General features: G+C 34.2%; 3 protein-coding genes across 6 annotated transcripts in view; 1 reads left to right on the forward strand and 2 right to left on the reverse strand.

Moving 5' to 3' along the window:
• LOC105224714 (fatty acyl-CoA reductase wat) overlaps positions 1–7,827 on the forward strand; it is an 86,273-nt gene extending 78,446 nt beyond the window's left edge. For 3 of the 4 annotated variants that reach the window (XM_049459866.1, XM_049459865.1, XM_049459867.1), the window contains exons 2-9: positions 193–374; positions 455–570; positions 659–1,053; positions 1,113–1,222; positions 6,208–6,403; positions 7,044–7,295; positions 7,365–7,622; positions 7,680–7,827. In XM_049459866.1, coding sequence (XP_049315823.1) covers positions 269–374; positions 455–570; positions 659–1,053; positions 1,113–1,222; positions 6,208–6,403; positions 7,044–7,295; positions 7,365–7,622; positions 7,680–7,779 — 1,533 coding nt within the window. In that variant the 5' untranslated portion in view covers positions 193–268 and the 3' untranslated portion in view covers positions 7,780–7,827. The remainder of the gene's footprint in view (positions 1–192; positions 375–454; positions 571–658; positions 1,054–1,112; positions 1,223–6,207; positions 6,404–7,043; positions 7,296–7,364; positions 7,623–7,679) is intronic. The other variant, XM_049459868.1, reaches the window with a different exon arrangement.
• Positions 1–14,287, reverse strand: part of LOC125779230 (uncharacterized) — a 101,649-nt gene extending 87,362 nt beyond the window's left edge. Inside the window, exon 1 of the mRNA XM_049459859.1 lies at positions 12,461–14,287. The gene's annotated coding sequence lies outside the window, so the exon portion shown is untranslated. The remainder of the gene's footprint in view (positions 1–12,460) is intronic.
• Positions 14,288–14,365: 78 nt separating this feature from the next.
• On the reverse strand, positions 14,366–17,645 carry LOC125779232 (uncharacterized). Its single transcript, XM_049459870.1, has 2 exons — positions 17,203–17,645; positions 14,366–17,141 (listed from the first exon to the last, which is right to left on the reverse strand). Exon 2 carries the CDS (start codon positions 16,287–16,289, stop codon positions 15,336–15,338), a length of 954 nt encoding a protein of 317 aa, XP_049315827.1. The 5' UTR covers positions 16,290–17,141; positions 17,203–17,645; the 3' UTR covers positions 14,366–15,335.
• Positions 17,646–18,532: the final 887 nt, after the last annotated feature.

Here is an 18,532-nt window from a genome sequence, read left to right on the forward strand (position 1 = left end):
AAGGTACATTCGAGATCGAGATTAGCAAACAGAGGAAACAGCTCTCAAAAAAATATAGCGATATTGCGACAATAATATTACGTTTGTACAATTAATACAAAATCTGATACAAATTAAAAGAGAACATAAAGCCCATGGAACACACAATGTATAACACATGTATAAATAAATTAATATTTTATTTTTTTCCAGCTTATAAAAGCGCTGCAGCTTTCACTATTTTCGATTTAATCGTCATTAAAGTAAAAACAAACCAAAAACAAACATTATGCGCATAAGCGGGTTAATGGTAGAAGAAAAGGCAACTCCACTTCAACACTTCTACGAGGGTGCCAATATACTAATAACTGGAGGAACAGGCTTTCTCGGAAAAAGTGAGACGGGTTTTGTAATTATACAATAAAACAAATATGTTTTGATATATTTACTGACTTTTATATTCCGCTTATTATAGTATTACTAAATAAATTATTTACGTCATGCCCTGGCATAGAAAATATTTATATTTTAATTCGTAAGAAAAACAACAAGGATGTGCATACACGTGCGGAGGAGATATTTAATGATCCGGTAATCTACTCTATATATTTACCTTAGAATTACCTTTAACGTACACCTTTTTCAAAAAAATTAACTTATAACTTTCTTAACTTAACAGATTTTTAATGTTATGAAAAAGGTGGCACCTAAGTTTCGTCATCAGTTTCAAGGCATTGCAGGTGATTGCTTGTTGCCCGACTTGGGTCTTAGTCGAGAAGATCGGAAGCTGCTTATTCAACGGGTGAATATCGTATTTCACATGGCAGCAACCGTGCGATTTGATGAAAAATTGAAAATTGCTATGCAAATAAATGTGAAGGCAGCGCGCGATATTATGTTGCTTTGTAGTGAAATGAAGCATCTAAAAAGTGTCTTGCACGTCTCCACAGCATATACCCAATGTCCCCTCCGCCAAATCGATGAGAAATTTTATTCACCACCTAGTGATTCGAAAAACTTAATACTTTTGACAGAATGCATGCCGGACAAGCTACTAGAATCAATGACACCTGTGTAAGTTTGTCTAAATCCCGTTCACATTCAACTTACCTCACATCTATAAATGAATCTAGACTATTGGGTAAATGGCCGAATACTTATACCTTCACAAAAGCTATTGCTGAGGATATAATAAAGATGTACGGAAATAAATTGCCAGTAGGGATCTTTCGGCCTGGCATAGGTAAATCTTTTATGTTATTATATTTTTTGTCTTCAACAGGAAACACTTACAACATTTGCACGTGGTATAATATTTTTGTTCACCTAATAGTTGTTCGTAACACCTAAAACGATATGAGATAGATACGGAGTTATATATACGAGTACATATAACCAATATAGTATGCGTTCACTCGACACATGTTTTTAAGTGATGTAAAAACGCAATGTATTTCTACTATATATTTTTAGGTTCAAAATGCAAAAATAAAACTGAATATTCGTATTTTCATTTTTTTGATAACGAGTTTTTTGTGTAAAACCAAGTAAATACAGGCACCATAAATTCTGGTTCAACTTTAAAATTTATTTCAAAAACATTAAAAATTATTTTGTTGTGTAGCTCCGTTATTCTAAAATCTCACTCAATCGATTTGGCATTGATCTTACCAACTTATCTGTTTTCTCAACTGTAATCCGGGGCCATTCCGAGGGCATAACACTTCAAATCATCTTCATTTGTTATTTCTGACGAATTCTTTTTTCTAACAGATACCAAAAATACATATCAGGTGATTGGAAGGCAAATTCAATTGTCTTGGAGCATTATACTTCTTCAGCTGAACGGCAGATAAATTGTAACCTCTGGATATGGCGAACTCGATTCCCCAATCGATTGCGATGTAATAGATGTCCTGTCGCCCGACTATGATGAGGTTTGAATAGCATTGACCCGCTTGAAGAACAACAAAGTGGCAGGCAGATTTGTCACCATGCGCTAAATCTTTTAAAACACCCGTGAAAGAAGATCGACACACACGATCTCTTTGTCGATTTTAAATCCGGGTTCGAAAGCACGAAAAGGAACTGCCTCCATATCTCCTGTCATCAAACAAACAGTTATTGCATTCGCGACTTGGCTCAGGCGTTACTCTTGACAGTTATAACTTTGATGTCCTATATAACTTCGTCTACCTTGGAAACAGTTTCAACACCAACAACTTTATCAGCCTTAAAATTGAACGCAGAATCACTTTTGTCAACAAGTGCTACTTTGAATTGAGTAGGCAATTAAAAAGTAAAGCCCTCTCTCGACAAACAAGGGCGACGGCGAATAGCACAGCCGATGGAACGCTCATCTGTACGAGATATACGGCGACATAGACATAGTTCAGCGAATAAAGAGACAGCGGCTACGCTGGATAGGTTCGAACACTCCAAATGTGAAGGTTTTCGATTCAATACCCGCCGGTTGAAGCAATGGAATAGGAAGACTCTTCGTTAGAAAGATCAGGTGGAGATGGACCTGCCTACACTTGGAATTTCGAATTGGCCCCAATAGCGAAAAGAAGAAATGAATGAAGCGCTGTTGTTATTTCGGCTATAATTTGTTTTTTTCGGCTATAATTTGTTTTTTAAGGTTATATTTACGTTATCAATAACTCTAACCTTATATATTTATTATAAAATTGTGTACTTCACGGGCTGACAATATTTCTGAACGACCAGTTTCGTTTTTTGTTCTTTTTTTTTGAAATTTTTACCATGCGCTGATTGTAATACGTTTTTTCAATAGTTTGCCCAATTTTTGTGAAACCTTCGTCTTCTTTCCAAAATTGTATCATTATTTTTCTTTCCAACGAACTTATTTCGTTTCCTTTGGGTTTAATTTTTTTTAAATATTATTAAAACACGTAATGAGCTATTTAGTTATATTAAAACAATAGAATCTACACAAAAAGATACAAATTCATGAAAAGTAAGGGTATTTTCAATTCGAGCAAACTGAACGTAGACTTTGGCATGCATATGTTTACTTTTTCTTACACTAAAATCTCGTTGTCACAAAAATGAAAATAGGAATATACATTTTTGTTTTTGCATTTTGAACTCAAGAATTCAAGGAGGAAATATACCCAAAAAATTTGCACTGAATTATCTATTTATATTATGTTTTCACTTTACTTAAATAAGACAGGTAAATCCAGACTTTATTGGCTATGTCTATGTACATATATAAATGATTTTTGATGTCTGTACATTCGCCCGTCTGTCCATGGAAGCGATAACGTAAAACAAAAAATTGGTATTTTGATGAAATATGTATGATGATGTAGGTACACGCTCTTTGACGAAATTGGTATTGCAGATGGGCGGAATTGGACGATTGCTCATAAAATTCCGCTAAGCATAAAATTATAAAGGGTTATAACTAAGTAACAAATTGATCTAATTAACGCAGAAAATATATACTATACACAATTACTATTTTTAGTTTAATGCCAAAAATAAATGAAAGGGGCTCAGACTTTACCCCAATATTCCAATTCCTAAAGTCTTGGTATTATAGTGATGAAATTAATCTAATCCTCATATGCCTGATAAAATGATACACATGTATAATATATAAACACCCTCTACGAATCTGGAATTGCGCGAGTACAGATGCCGTTCGAAAACTGAATGCGTATGTTGTCTACCTTCCACAGACAAATAAGTTCTCTGTTGTACAGGGTGGGCCATCTAACGTTTTAAATTTGAAGTATCTATATTTCGACATTGGAAACGTCAAATACAATTCGGAAAGTGACAGATATTCAGTAAAAAGTCTAAAATTTACGAAATGGGAAGAAAACTGGGAAATATTGAAAATTTTTTTCCAAAGTGATGAGTTTTCAACCCAAACTGTGAGAAATTTGGCAAAAAAATGGACAGACAAAAAGTGCCCAAAACGTCAACGTTCATTTCCCGCGCGTTCAATCGAAAATATTGCGACTGTGGCTGAAAATGTTAGTGAGAATGCCTCCACCTCAACTCGCCGTCGATCGCAAAAATTAAACATTCCGCGAACAACTTTGCGACGAATTTTGAAAAAGGACCTCGCTATGAAGGCATATAAAGTTCAATTGGTGCAACAGCTGAAGCCACTTGACCACCCGAGCCGTCTACAGTTCGCAGATTGGGCAGAAGATCGTTTGACCGAGGATGGTCAATTTTACCGAAAAATCATCTTTTCGGACGAGGCTCATTTCCACCTCGATGGTTACGTTAACAAGCAGAATTGTCGCATTTGGGGCACAGAAAACCCGCACGTAATCGTCGAGAAGCCAATGCACCCAGCAAGAATCACTGTATGGTGCGGATTTTGGTGTGGTGCAATCATCTGGCAATGTTTCTTCGAAAATGAAGAAGGAACCGCCGTAACCATCAATGGTGAGCGATATCGCGCAATGTAAGCCGAATTTTTCTTCAAGCAAATTGAAGAGGAAGACTTGGACAACATTTGGTTCCAGCAGGACGGCGCTACGTGCTATACAGCAAACGTTACACTCAATCTTTTACGCCCTATCTTCGAAAATCGCATAATCAGCAAAAGAGGTGATGTGAATTGGCTTCCCAGAAGCTGCGATTTAACTCCGTTGGACTATTTTCTGTAGGGAGCTGTTAAAGATAAAAGTTACGTCAACCATCCAGAAACAATTCAAGAAATAAAGTACGAAATTCAAGCTGTTGTAGCTGCCATAAGGCCTGAAACCATCGAGAAAGTACTCCAAAATTAAATGGATCGGATAAGCTACTGTAAACTCAGCCGTGGTGGTCATTTGTCCGAAATTGTTTTCCACAAATACATTTCATAAAACAACCTTTTAAATAAATGTTAGACCTTTGAAAAATATTAAGCCTTTTTTTTAATTTATACTATCAACCTTCATAAAATACCAAAATCGGGAAACTTATCAAGAACGTTTTTAACTTACCAAAATTTATCTTCAAAACAATTTTTTTGAAGTAATATTTTCGCTATACTCTATAGAGTCCTACCAAAATATCGGTCAGTGTGTGAGATATATAATTGAAATTCAGAGAGAATCCTTCCTGATAGTAGTATGTCTGTGCTAAAAATGGGTTGAATCGGGTCAATACTTCCCCTAGTCCCTATATACCTAATACAAAGATTTATAAACTTCCGGGTGACTTTGTACCGCATATATCGGCCAATATGTGAGTTATCTTAATAAAATTGAGAGAACGTGTTTCTCTTATAACGGTGAAAACTCGCCCTAGACACCATACTAACAAGCCATATTTAGCTGAAGATACTTCGAGGAGTAAAGGGATGTCCAACTTATTCCAGTGTGAGAGCGCTTCAAATTAGCGTTTTTTATAACACTTTCGATTATGGCCAGATCGAATTTTTACGTATTTTAAATTAAAACACCCAACATTTATTACGATTGCCAATTATTATATATTGGACTCTTAATACATGGGTAATCTACTTAAATTCTTTTTTATGATTTTATGGTATATTAAAACAACTGACTTTTTTAATTTTCAATACGTAATAAAGTGAATTAAGCCTATTAGTTCTCAATAAATGTTTTTAATCATTTGTAATTGAAACTTAATTATGCAAATTTGCAAACGTTTCATGAAATATATTTAAATTTCACATTTTCTTTGATTTTCATTGTTTTATATATTTTATTAACGATCTTGACTGGCGGCAACAAATCCCTCCGTTTACATATTTTTTTGCTAAGACTTTAATCTGGTCGTCCCTCTTTTCCAATTGCTAAACGTCAAAACCTACCGAACTCGATTAGCTGTTCAGTAGGGTTTGACGTTTAGCAATTGCTCTCTCACTTCTAATGAGAGAGGAGTTGGACATCTCTTTATCTCCGGTACTTCCCTGGCTTTCATCCTTGCCAAGAGTATAAAATGTTCATTTATGCCCAAACTTAAGTCTTCTTTACTTGTGATGAAATAAAAATGTTTGTGTTGATTTTGATAACTTAAACATTAATCTGTAGAATGGCAAAGCAACAAACTATGTTTTTATTGTTTTGCAAACATAAAATTATAATAAAGAACGCCAGTTTTAAAAAAGTACATTTCCACAATTCTGAAATATAAGTGTTCAATTTAAATATCCATGTATCATCTTTATGTTTTTACGATTTGAGAAGTTTCTTTAAGCAAATTTTTTAAAACACTTTTTATTAGTAATTTCAACGTATCGCGATCCCGTCTGCGGTTGGATAGACAACTTTTATGGACCAACAGGAGCTATTGCTGGAGCTGGCACAGGTGTCATACGAACATTACGTTGTGACCCACGTGCTGTCGCTAATATGGTTCCAGTTGATTTGTGTGTGAATAGCATAATTGCAGCGGCATGGGACATATCACAAAAACACAAGTAAGATCGATATGTGTTAGTTTAAGAATTAACCGTGCGATTCTGTAACGTGAGACAGTCTCAAGTCTCTAAATTTGAGATTTTAAGTTAGAGACAATTTTTGAGACTTGAGACGATTTTGCTATTCTGTAAGTGCCAGTCACAAAATCTATTACATTTTATTATTCAGAGATGTTTTTACACTTGAATGAAAATAAATATGTCGATAATAAATATTAAACTTTCTATAACATAGTCAAAAAACATAATTATCAATAAAAATAAAAATATATGTTGACTTTGTTTCATAATATTTACGAAATTTATGTAAAATTTATTTATTTTTCATCTGTTCGTGTTTGAGTTGCTTACAAAATATAAAGAAACGACAATCGATTAATATCTATGATGATCTCTATTCAGTATATTCAAAATGGCAGACAAGAGCTCTTTTTAGTTTTGTGACCTACTAACTACCAGGTCTCAATATTTTGAGACTAACGCTAGAGACTGTTTAGTGAATAGTAACTAGTTACAAATTGAGATTTTGCCTCAAAATGACTCAAATAGAGACTAGAGACTGGTTACAGAATCCCGCTATAAATTTACTTATACATAAGGAGATCTTCTAAATTTTTACGGTAATTTACTAAATCTACAGTATCATCACACTTGAAAAAGATATACCAGTTTATAATTTCTGTACATCAAAATTCAATCAGCTGACTTGGGGCGATTTTACTACCAAAACAACGAAATACGGCCTAATGTACCCCACAATCAAAGCTCTGTGGTATTTGTGCTACGCCAATACTCCGAACAAGTTTCTGCACTTATTGTCAATTTTTTTTTTACACTATGTTCCCGCTGCTATTTTTGATGTATTTTGCATGTGCATGGGGAAAAAACCTCGGTGAGACTAAAACGGTATTTTAAGATGTTTACTAATTTGCTTCTTCTTCTCTTTATTTTTTCCCTTAAGGTTGCTAAATACTTATAAAAAAATTCATAGATTTATGCGTGTGATTGAATACTTCTCAATGCGACAGTGGGATTTCCAAATTGATAATGTGATTAATCTGTGGAATCGCCTGTCCGATAAAGATAAGGATATATTTTTCTTCGATATGACACAATTAGATTGGGATTTATTTTTACAGCAATACTTCCGAGGTATACGACAATATTTGTTACATGACCCACTTGATACAATACCGCAGGCACTTGTAAGATGGAATAGGTAGGCTTTACTTCTTCAATAATGCTATAATAAATAATGCAATCTTTGCTTTTTTAGGCTATACTGGTTGCATCAGTGTATAAAGTTACTTGTATTATTGTGCTCAGCTCATATTATTTGGTTGTTTTTTTCCAAAACTCTGCTAAAATATAATTAATAATTACGTATATTATGACATTCGAGTAAATAAATTTTGTATTTTATATATATTGACTACACAATTTTATTTAAAAACAACTGTATGGTAATATGTTTGGAGTTTGAACGGTTTCCGAGTACACCTATTTAACGCATATACTACCCGAAAAACGTGTATTCATATCACCATTCATAATTAAAGAACACTTTTATATACATACATATCTTATACTAGCTGACCCGGTCACGCGTTGCTGTGGCTAAATTTTTTGTTATATGTTATATTACATTGTACGAGTAGTAAACTCTTCATGGGGAACAGCTACCCCTTAATACAATTAGCCTGTTCACGATAAGATGGTTATCGGGTTATGTGGTTATGTGATTAAGTAAACAACAACAAAATGCGTTATGACAAAATAACCAAAGTTGACCAACCTAGGCCCTTGTTTACAGATTATGTGGTTGTTTGCTTATTTCCAGTGTTAGAAAGTCGTTGGAATTTTACTAAGTGGCAGCACAAAAAATAAATAAAACTAAGCGAATGGCATTTTCATTTAGATTTTCTTATTGGAAATTCTGCTTTTAACAGCTGTTTTTTGTTTACAATCAGCAAATTATGCAAGATGTCTGCAAATTTTATACAAAGAATTTTTTGAACCCTTAAAATTCGGATTATTTAATAAGCACATACCTTCAATAAAGTCCATTTCCTAAGTAGCAGAACTTATTTTAAATTCGATTATTTTGCTTTTTAAACTTTGTTTAGGCATTTTATAAGTTGGAATTTCACTGAACTAAAATTGTAAACAATGAACAGCTGTTTGTGTAAAAATAAGCAAATAACCATACAACATAGGGTGCTCACGGAGCATAGAGGTTATTTTTAATCTAATAATCACATAATCTGATAACCACCTTACCGTGAACAGCCTAAATGAAATTATTATGTACGAACAAAGACGGAAACGTTAAAGCTGGTATAAGAATACACTGGATTGGAATTTGAAAGGGAAGTACTTATAATAGGATTGAACAAAATTTTCATACTATTGAATTTGGCAAAAGTCAATACAAAATTAATACAATTAACTTAAAAATATTTTTTTAAATTTAAATTTCTAGCAAATAGATTTAAGAATAATATTCAATATTCTTTAAGAATAATATTCAATATTTTGAATTATCGATACTTTTAATCTCAATTTAATTTAGTACTAATTGGTGCACAATAATTTTGGTTAATCCGTATTTAGCTAACACAAATAGATTAGACGGTTTTCCTACATGTGAACATGCAGGTTGCCCATGAGAAAAACATGGATATTCCAAATCTAAACCACAAATGGACATTGATTTGCCTTGAGATTTATTTATCGTCATTGCAAAAGCTAAACGAACTGGAAATTGTAGTATCCGATGGTATCATTGGATTACGTTGCAACAGGACCACTTCACCTATAAACTTTCCAGATAATATGGTTCCTTCAAGAATATTTCCGCTGATATTTTTGATAGCCAAACTCGCACTATTGCATAAACGAGGTGGATTCAAATTAAGAAGGAGAAAAATAGGTGAACATCCTTTTATCGAAGATTGAGTGGCGGCATTTCGGGTATATCTAGTGAATTCACAAATTCAATTGAAAACTTACACTTTTATTTTCATTAAGAACGGTATCGATTGATTTAAAAGATATCAGATCGCCTGGTAACAACAGTTGTATTTGGAAGTTAATTTCGTCAACATCAACATTTTTGGCTGCCAAAATCAAGTAATTACTCTGTATATTCGGAAAAATACTTTGAATCAATTCATTTTTTTCCTCAATAACAGTACATAAATTATAATAATAATAATAATTTCATTTGATGCAGCACAGTGCAGTGCAGAAGTTTGGCATAATAGAAGGTAACAAAAAATAAAATGGTGTTTGGCGTAGAAAATGTGAAGTTCGCAGACGGTACGCAGTGTAAAACGTGTATGAAAAGTAAAATCGGCGTCTGAAAATCGAGTAAAACAATTGTTGGAGCTAGTTCATACCGACGTATGCGGCCCATTTGAAAAACGTTCTCTTGGTGGCTCATCATATTTTTTAACATTCATCGACGGCGTATTTTCACATTTTTTCTCAAGTCTAAAGATGAGGTGTTTGAAAATTTCGTAACTTTCAAGAAAATGGTCGAATGCCACACTGGGCGGAATATCAAAGTTTTACGGAGCGACAACGGCCGAGAATACATCAACAACCGTTTCGATGACTTTCTAAAATAACAGGGCATAACGCGTAAGCTGACGGTACCCTACAGAACGGCGTCGTAGAACGAGGGAACCGCACTCTTGTTGAGATGACAAGAAGTTTACTTGTACACTCAAATATGCCAGAGTTTCTATGGGCAGAGGCGGTGCAGACAGCGTGCTATATCCGCAACAGATCGCTAACTGCATCGTTGATTGGCTTGGAGCGGTAGAAAACCGAATGTAAAAATATGCGTACATTTGGGTCCGTGGCCGTTGGCTTAGACAAAACGAAACAGAAACAAAAAACAGAACGAAAAAAATTCCATGCGAAAGGTAAAGAGTACAGATTCGTTGGGTACTCCTTGGCATCAAAAGCTTACAGACTCTACTATCAAGAGAAGCAACAAATTGTAGAAAAACGTGATGTTTTGTTTTATGAGCGTTTCAACGAATCCCAGTCAGATGATCAAATCATTTTTGATGTATTACCAGAAATTTTGCCAGCTTATTCAAATCCTAATGAAGAAACATTTATCCCGTGCAGAAGTGAAATTAATCAGGAGAAACGTATGTATAATGAAGAAAGCGACGAACACGGCAGTGCAGATGAGCCAGAGCTGGAGCAGAAACATAAGATAGGACCAGGTAGACCAAGAATTATTCGGAGCCTGGTATACCGCCGAAGAAGAGCTACAATGTTATACAGGCAGTGCAATCTGTAGAGATACCATTATCACAGATGTTTAACCTTTAACTGGTGACAAGCGGTCTCACAGGCCGAGCGGAGTCAGTGAAACATCATTTGACCCCCTTTCCCGCGCTTCCTTTGTTTCAACGTCCCAGTAGCTTCGAGTTTAGTTGCGTCCACGCCGTACAGTGGGACAGTTGCGTCGTATTGTCTCATATCGGTAAGTTACATCGACATAAACTTCGGCAAGGGCCTCTCAGACCTTACGTCACCACTTGTGTAATTTTTTAATATAATTTTGCTTTATTGTTTTTTCGTATTTTTACAGTTATTATTCCATTATACTATATATCATGAGCAATAATTGACACCAAGAATGGAGTGGGGTCGCGAGTTTCGGCTGAAAACTATAAAAAAAGAAACAATACCATACAATTCATAATAAAAGATCACGGCTTTTTGATTAACGTTTTTCAAATATTTCGCATTTATAGCAATGAATACCAGAAAGATTGAGTCTCGTAAAAGCAAAAAAAAAAAAAAAAAAAAATACATTTCAAGTGAATATCTTTTACATATTTTTGGTTTATGATGAAAGTAATTAGATGTCTGTGGGTACCAAGTTTTGTAACTATTTAAAAAGGGATGTTAACAACATCCAACCATTATATGTGATTATGTTAATTTTGGGCGTTTTAATTTAAATACCCAAAAACTAATATTTTTTTTTACCTAACTACAATGCAAAATTATATACAAAAGACTAATTTTGAGGCGCTCTCACACTGGAATAGCGTATAGATTAGAATAATTGAGAATTTGAGGTAAAGTTACCGATTTATTTAAGGATGCTGCTTTGGCGTTAACAAGCGGTAAAAGCGCGATGCTTAATGCTTTTATTTAGGTACCTGGTAGAATACAAGATTATACTAACCGCCATGTTGTAATTTTTTGGTAAATCCACTAACTTGTCCGTTATATATCATGTTAATGAATCAGAAGATGCGGATGCGGCATAGTGATTACCGCTATTTCACCGTCGGTGATTTTTTCACTGCAGTTCATTCTATGAATTCCGATAGCAGTCTGATTCTGTGAATCACGATGATGATAACTGTTCACAAAAAACCTTGCGAAATGCAATTTTTTAACAGTACAGTATAATAGGAATATTTATGAGCACGGAATACTTATTACGCAGCAATATTAACGAAGCCATCTTTGGTTATTTTGTACTTTTATTGGATTAAAATCGCAGCCGATCTGTTGTTTATCGTCCCAATGGAGATTTGTAAACACTTCTTCCAGATTCAAATAACTAAATAAACCATCGTAAAGGATTTAACCATGAAATAAACTAAAACAAATTGCCTTGCAAATACCTCCGTTATGATGGCAAAAATGTAAATATGGCTGTGAATGAACGTAATCTAGACCCCACTATTCGGCATGGTTGCTTATTTGTTCGTAACATTTTTCTGTGGTGAACATTTATTGACTTACCACAGTTAAAAAGAGGCATAAATAAAAAACTCAAATTTTCATGTATTTGCTCATATTGTTCTCATCTTTGAGAATATATATTAAAATAAAACAATTTTCTTTTGAAAATATATTAAAGTTTTATATATAACCAATATTTTTGGGACAACTTTTCCATAAATTTTAAGAAAATAACACAATGCAACCATTTTCCGGTAAAAAATCGGCCATCTTGGTTTCCAATAGAAACTCAACCCCGGAGTACACTTGACGTTTCTACAGTGGCACCTCTCAGCTGTGACTTTGTTTACATAACATCAGCTGATACTTTCTCTACTCCTCCTCTACCGTGGTTCAAATGTTTTCATATTTAAGTTGTTTTAGTTGCGATCGCAATATTAAATCAGTGATTTAAAAATATCGCTCATCACTAATACGGTATACTATGTATCTTACCTAGCGGGGCATCTCGACAGGATAGAATTTATAGAATACTAGCTGTCAAACGAATTGCTATTACCATTGCCAAATCTGTATGTGGGCATTTGCTATCATGATAGAATCATTAGCGCAAAGGCGTAGGGTAGGTAGGTTCGAGCTGATGTAGCGCATGCTTTGAGCTCTTTAAAAATTTATTTTATCATTTGCGAAATGCCGTCGGAAATAAAACTTTCGTCGGTATATATACGTAAATGAGAGGTACGTAGCTTAAATCTTTCATGTGGAAAATAAAAAAAAGGATTAAGATCCTTTTGTTTACAAATGTATTTCTGGGAAAAAGAAAACAATAACAAAGGATAAAGATCCTTTTTTTTTACAAATGTATTTCTGGGGAAAATAAGAAAATGAGAAAGATCCTTTTTTTTTACAAATGTACTTCTGGGAAAAATAAGAATTCATATTTTTGGACTACTATATAATAATTGTGGCATAAAATTTATATACCAATTGAAATAATAAATTTAAAATGCGCAATAATATTTTGATTTATGCTTGTATAAGTTTATTAAATTTAAGACTTCGCTCATTCCCAACCCAATTTGCATAATTTTTCTGTAAATTAACAATATTAAACTAAATATTAATTTTTTGAAAAAATGTTATTTTGAACATGTACTTCCTTTTTATAATATAACACAACCGTCTTAATACTCGCTCTTCTAAATTTCATATTGCCAAATTGAAAATGCCGTCGGCATATGTGCAAATGGGATATGTTGCATCTTCAAAATTTTCATAGAAATAAAAACTGCGCTGTCAAACTGCTGAAGTGACAGCTTCTAGCTTACGATACATGGCAGACTAGATGGTATTCTATATCTAGTAAGCAATGAGCAATGTGGAGTCTCCACGGGCAATGGGCACGGGAATGCAGCTAGTATTCTATATATTCTATCCTGTCGAGATGCCCCGTAATGCCATCGGAACATGACATCGATAATTTAAGGAACTAATACTATGTTCGGACCGACATTGAAAACATTTTGAAAACACATTGCAGGAATAATGGGATGCCCAACTTATTCCAGTGTGAGAGCGCCTCAAAATAAGCGTTTTTTATAACATTTTCCATTGTGGCCAGATCGAACAAAATAAAAATTTTTGGGCATTTAAATTAAAATGCCCAATTGCACTTTCCACACCACCCAGGAGGTATGCAAAACGGCGCGTTACCGAAGTTAGTTTTGGGTGCTCGGTTCCCCTTTAGGCCTATATCACCCATTAATAAATTTATTTACAAAAATCAACAAAACGATAACAATTCATTAATGTATAACGAAAAAAAAAACAAAACGATTAAAACAAAACAATAACAATTCATATAAAAAATATATAAAAATATCACAGTTATATAAATATTTACATATATACAAATGCCTACATTTACATCCCAAATTCTAATTTTCCTTAAAAAAAAACTGCTTTCTTATTTTAGAGCCTATTTATCCTAACTGTTTACAAAATTTTTACTTTTTTATTTTCTATCGTAAGTTTAAGTTCGCTTATTGTAACCACTAAAAAATAAAAAAAAAATGGAAACCTATAGGTGTGAAACACACAAAATTTTATTTTTAAAATTAGGGACAGAAAGGTCTTTATTTAAAAATTTTGTTAAAAAATATATTCTAATTCTAATAAAAAGGGCTAAAACTATTTTTGGGTCACAATTATCGCAACACAAAAAGGGCCTAACATCTTTCATTTTATTAAAAAGAATATCTTTTAATCCTATTTTATGACAATTACTGTCGAATTCTTCTAAAAATTTTGTTTCCAAAATTTTTACAAATGCAATAAAATCCTCAGGCGGCTTGACTAAGTTGCTTTTGTCTATTTGATTTTGATGCATGAAGATGAATTCGTCCGAAGGAATTTCATCTCCTAAATATGGTAAAGGCAGGGAACATGTGTGCAGTTTGAAAATTTTTAAATAAAAATAGCCGCAAAAGTAGCTAAACGCATTTTCTTTCAAAAAATTAATTTCTAAACTACTATCTAATGCGATTGATCTAACGAGAGAGTGCTCAGGCCGTGGTAAACCTTGAAAATCCTGCCAAGAAAGGTCATTCAATAGTGAATCATTACACACATTAAGTAGAACATTATTACTATGTTCCGAAATTACTGTAGCATCAGATTCTAAAGGCAGCTCACAGTTTCCTTTTGTTACGACGTTTACGTAACGTAAGCCCCATGATTTCCTAACCAAACTAGAGAACATATAGGGCGTTACTCTAGTACCTCCTCTGCTTCGAATCTGCCCAAAAAAATGTTCTAAACTGTCCTGACATAGTCGTCTCGTCTTCAAGTACGGAAAACCTGAGTGTGACAAAAATCGCCACAATCGTCTTAAACTGTTAATGTTTAACACCCACCCCTTTATAAAATTAAAATTATTAGTTGTGTTGCTTCCTAAATCGTCTACGACCCGAATTGTTTTTAAAACTTGTTCTGCCTCATTTAAAAACTCTAACTGTTCAGGGGAACCTACAAACACTTTTTTAGTGGGTACAACAGCCTCATCGAAACTGCTATTTAAAATATCGAATAATTTATTAAAAAACGAAACGAATTCCGCGGTATTAATAAAGCTCGAATAGTAGATTCGAGCTTAAGGCTCCCGAGCTATATAGGGACAACATACCAGAAGCGACCGTATTACTCAATACTTGAGACGCGAATTTAACCTTGGATAAATATGAGCATCGGTTAATTTATGCGCACACCGATAACTCGACTTAGAGTCGGTTTCATAAAAATGAACAATATCCGACCAACTTACCCGACTATTTTGAAAGAAAACCGTATTTTTTAAATTTTGTAAACAGTTACGACTACTTTTTATCAAATGGGGGCTATCGTAAAAAAAATACACTTCCTTGCCATTAACATTAAAAAAAGGCCGTGACGCTGAAACACCTAACAAACTAGCGAAATTCTGAAAATTGGTGCCCTGGTCGCAAACAAAATGGCAAGGAATTAGTCCTATATTTTGCAGTTGGGTAATGGCTTCAAAAATGTATTTCTTGAGGACATCCCCTTTGCAGGAACCTTTTACGAAAAAGTAAGCGAATGGGTGGGACCAAGGCTCTCCACCTATACCTTGCACCATTATAGTCATTGCAGTAGTTGCTAATCTAGAAGTGCGATTTTCATCGCCATAATCCTCAATACCTATCACCCTATCGAATTTCCTATCATACTGCAAATGACATTTCAGTGACATTTCATCACATGAAACCGACACGAACTTTTGTTCGAAAGTGAATCCCCTACTCCTAATCTCTAACGATTTTATGCTACTTTGGGTGCAACCTGGGAAACGGGGCCAGTCTGTAACAAAGTTTTCCAAAGTACTTTCGGATGGAAAATCTAATTGGAGCTTTAAGTGCCAATAAGCAACTGGCGATAGAAAAAAAACACCCGAAGCTATCGTTTTAAAAAAATTGTCATATCGCCGTCCATGGGTACGGCGATTACTATTTATAAAACTACTCCTAATGCAAGCACCTAACTGAGGAGGAACTTTACTACAAACTAAAGAAAGAGGGTCTGACTGTTCCCTAAATGAGCTATTCCTTAGCTGTTCCCTACATCTTTCTAACTCTGCGGCCATTTCAACTAACTGGGCCTTTAAACTCCTATTTTCCTGCTCTTTTTCTTCTAACTTTATTTTCAAAACCCTATTCTCTTCCCTCAATTTCTTCTTCCTTTCTGTACCTGCTGTCAGACCCCTACCTGTTTGCGCGGCCTTATCAAAATTAAGAGATATATCCTCCTCAAAAAATGGAAGAGGCTCTAAAATTTCATCTTCTATCTCACTTTCAATAATTGGAAAAAGCTGTCTCGATGCATTGTGTGCATTTGAGACAGCTTCTTCAACTTGGGGAGCAAAATCCTCGAAACCCAATTAAATTGTATCATTTACATCAGAATTTGGGACGTCAAATGTAGGCTCAACTTTTAAATTGATATCGGGAACGGCCCTCGAACGCAATCGCTTTTCAAGGCGCATTTTTGCCGAAAAATGCCGCTCACAGGCAAAAATATGTTTACGTGTTTCATTGGAAACACCTAAACGGTTGAGCCAACATTTACGTCTATTTAAAATAAAAAGGAAGAATATAAAAATATAAAATAACTACATATATTACATATAGTGCAAAAATACCAAACATATAAACATATCTATTCAAATGAACCGGTACATTCGTTACATTTAAATATTTAAAAAATTAAATTTCAAAATATCGAAATGTATCGATAATTCTATTACACTTTTTCTGTTTTTTAAAGAAACACCCGATTTTTATAATACATTATTCAGTCACTTTTTGCACTATTTATAGTCTATTTAAAATTACTTACCGTTCGAGATCCGATCCCTCGTTGGGAAATCTAAATACGGTATTTCCCTCGCTGCAGCCCACAATGCACTTTTTCCACATTGGTGTTTTCGGCATTTTCGCTGTAAATTAATATGTGATTTATATATAATTCTATACGCAAATTACTTTTATGGTACTTACGTTTATATTTGCTAATTTATATTTGTTATAATTTGTATATTTAAACAATTTTCACTCACTTCACTCACTATTCACCTGTTCTTCACCACTTCACTTTTTACTAATTCTTTTTTCTGCCAAGAAACGATGGCCGTTACGAATTCCTCCATTCTAATATTATTTTGGCGGGATTTCAATCCGGTCGTCTCTTTTCTTCCAATAGCGAAACGTCAACACCTACCCAATCCAGTCAACTGTCAAAGTTCGGTAGGTGAGCGGCTCTCACATTTCCAGTGACAGTTGAGTTGGGGATCTCTTTATCTCTGCACATTGTATGTTGTGTAGGTCGTTCGGACCGACAATTTGTGTTCTCGCTGAGTTTTCACTGACAGCTCACCATTTTATTTCTTTGTTTACATTTGAGCAACGAAAATGGTAAGTTTTGAAATCTTTAATATTTGCTATAATTATTACTAAAGATCGTGGTTTTTAGAATTCTGAGAAAAAGATGCTAATTGCAAAAGCAATTGCTTTGAGAAGCCAAATAAATATCCTGCTCAACGACAATTCTTCAAGAGAACTACTCAGCACCATGCCTTGGCAAAAAATATAGCCGAGTTAAAGAAACAACGGCTAGGATTTAGAATATCATCCCCGGATTTCGGGAATCAAATGGGTATCATTGGAAAGGTGACGTTCTCCAGATCACGAAAATATATATATATAGTTGCCGCTGACTTACTAGTTTTAAAGATATTTGCATTTAAAGTTGAAAAATTGACATTTTTCACATTTATATATTTTCGTGTCTGGAGAACGTCACCTTTCCAGTGATACCCATCTTATTCCCGAAATCCGGGGAGGCTATTCTAAATTTTAATCGAAACAACATCTAATTTTATTAGATGTAATATTTATTAATTATAATTTAGGGAGAACCGCCAGTTGACCAGACTGCTGCCTTCTTGTTCTACAGAACGCTTTATTAACACATTGACGGACAGTAGGAACAAGTAAAGTTCGAAAATTGACACTATGTGTTTTTGTAATTTTTAGAATATTTAAAGTATAGTTTTACTATTTCTGCTTAAATAAACTTAATTTTGAATAATTCAGCACCTTTAATTAGGTTGTTTCCAATTGTTTCCAAAACACGACAATAGGCTTCTACTTGTACGCCGGTAAATGCACATTTGTGCTGCGATCGCCGCAGTGTCTGTAAACGACCGTTTCGTTTTAGACGGCTGTCGCCGTCATGCCACATAGTGAACTTCGCTTTGACGGCTATAGACGCAAGTGTCCGTCAACGTGTTAAAATAACCATAAATGTAAAGGTATCAATACGTCTCTT

This window comes from Bactrocera dorsalis, chromosome 6 (assembly GCF_023373825.1).
Source record: "Bactrocera dorsalis isolate Fly_Bdor chromosome 6, ASM2337382v1, whole genome shotgun sequence".
NCBI lineage: Eukaryota > Metazoa > Arthropoda > Insecta > Diptera > Tephritidae > Bactrocera > Bactrocera dorsalis.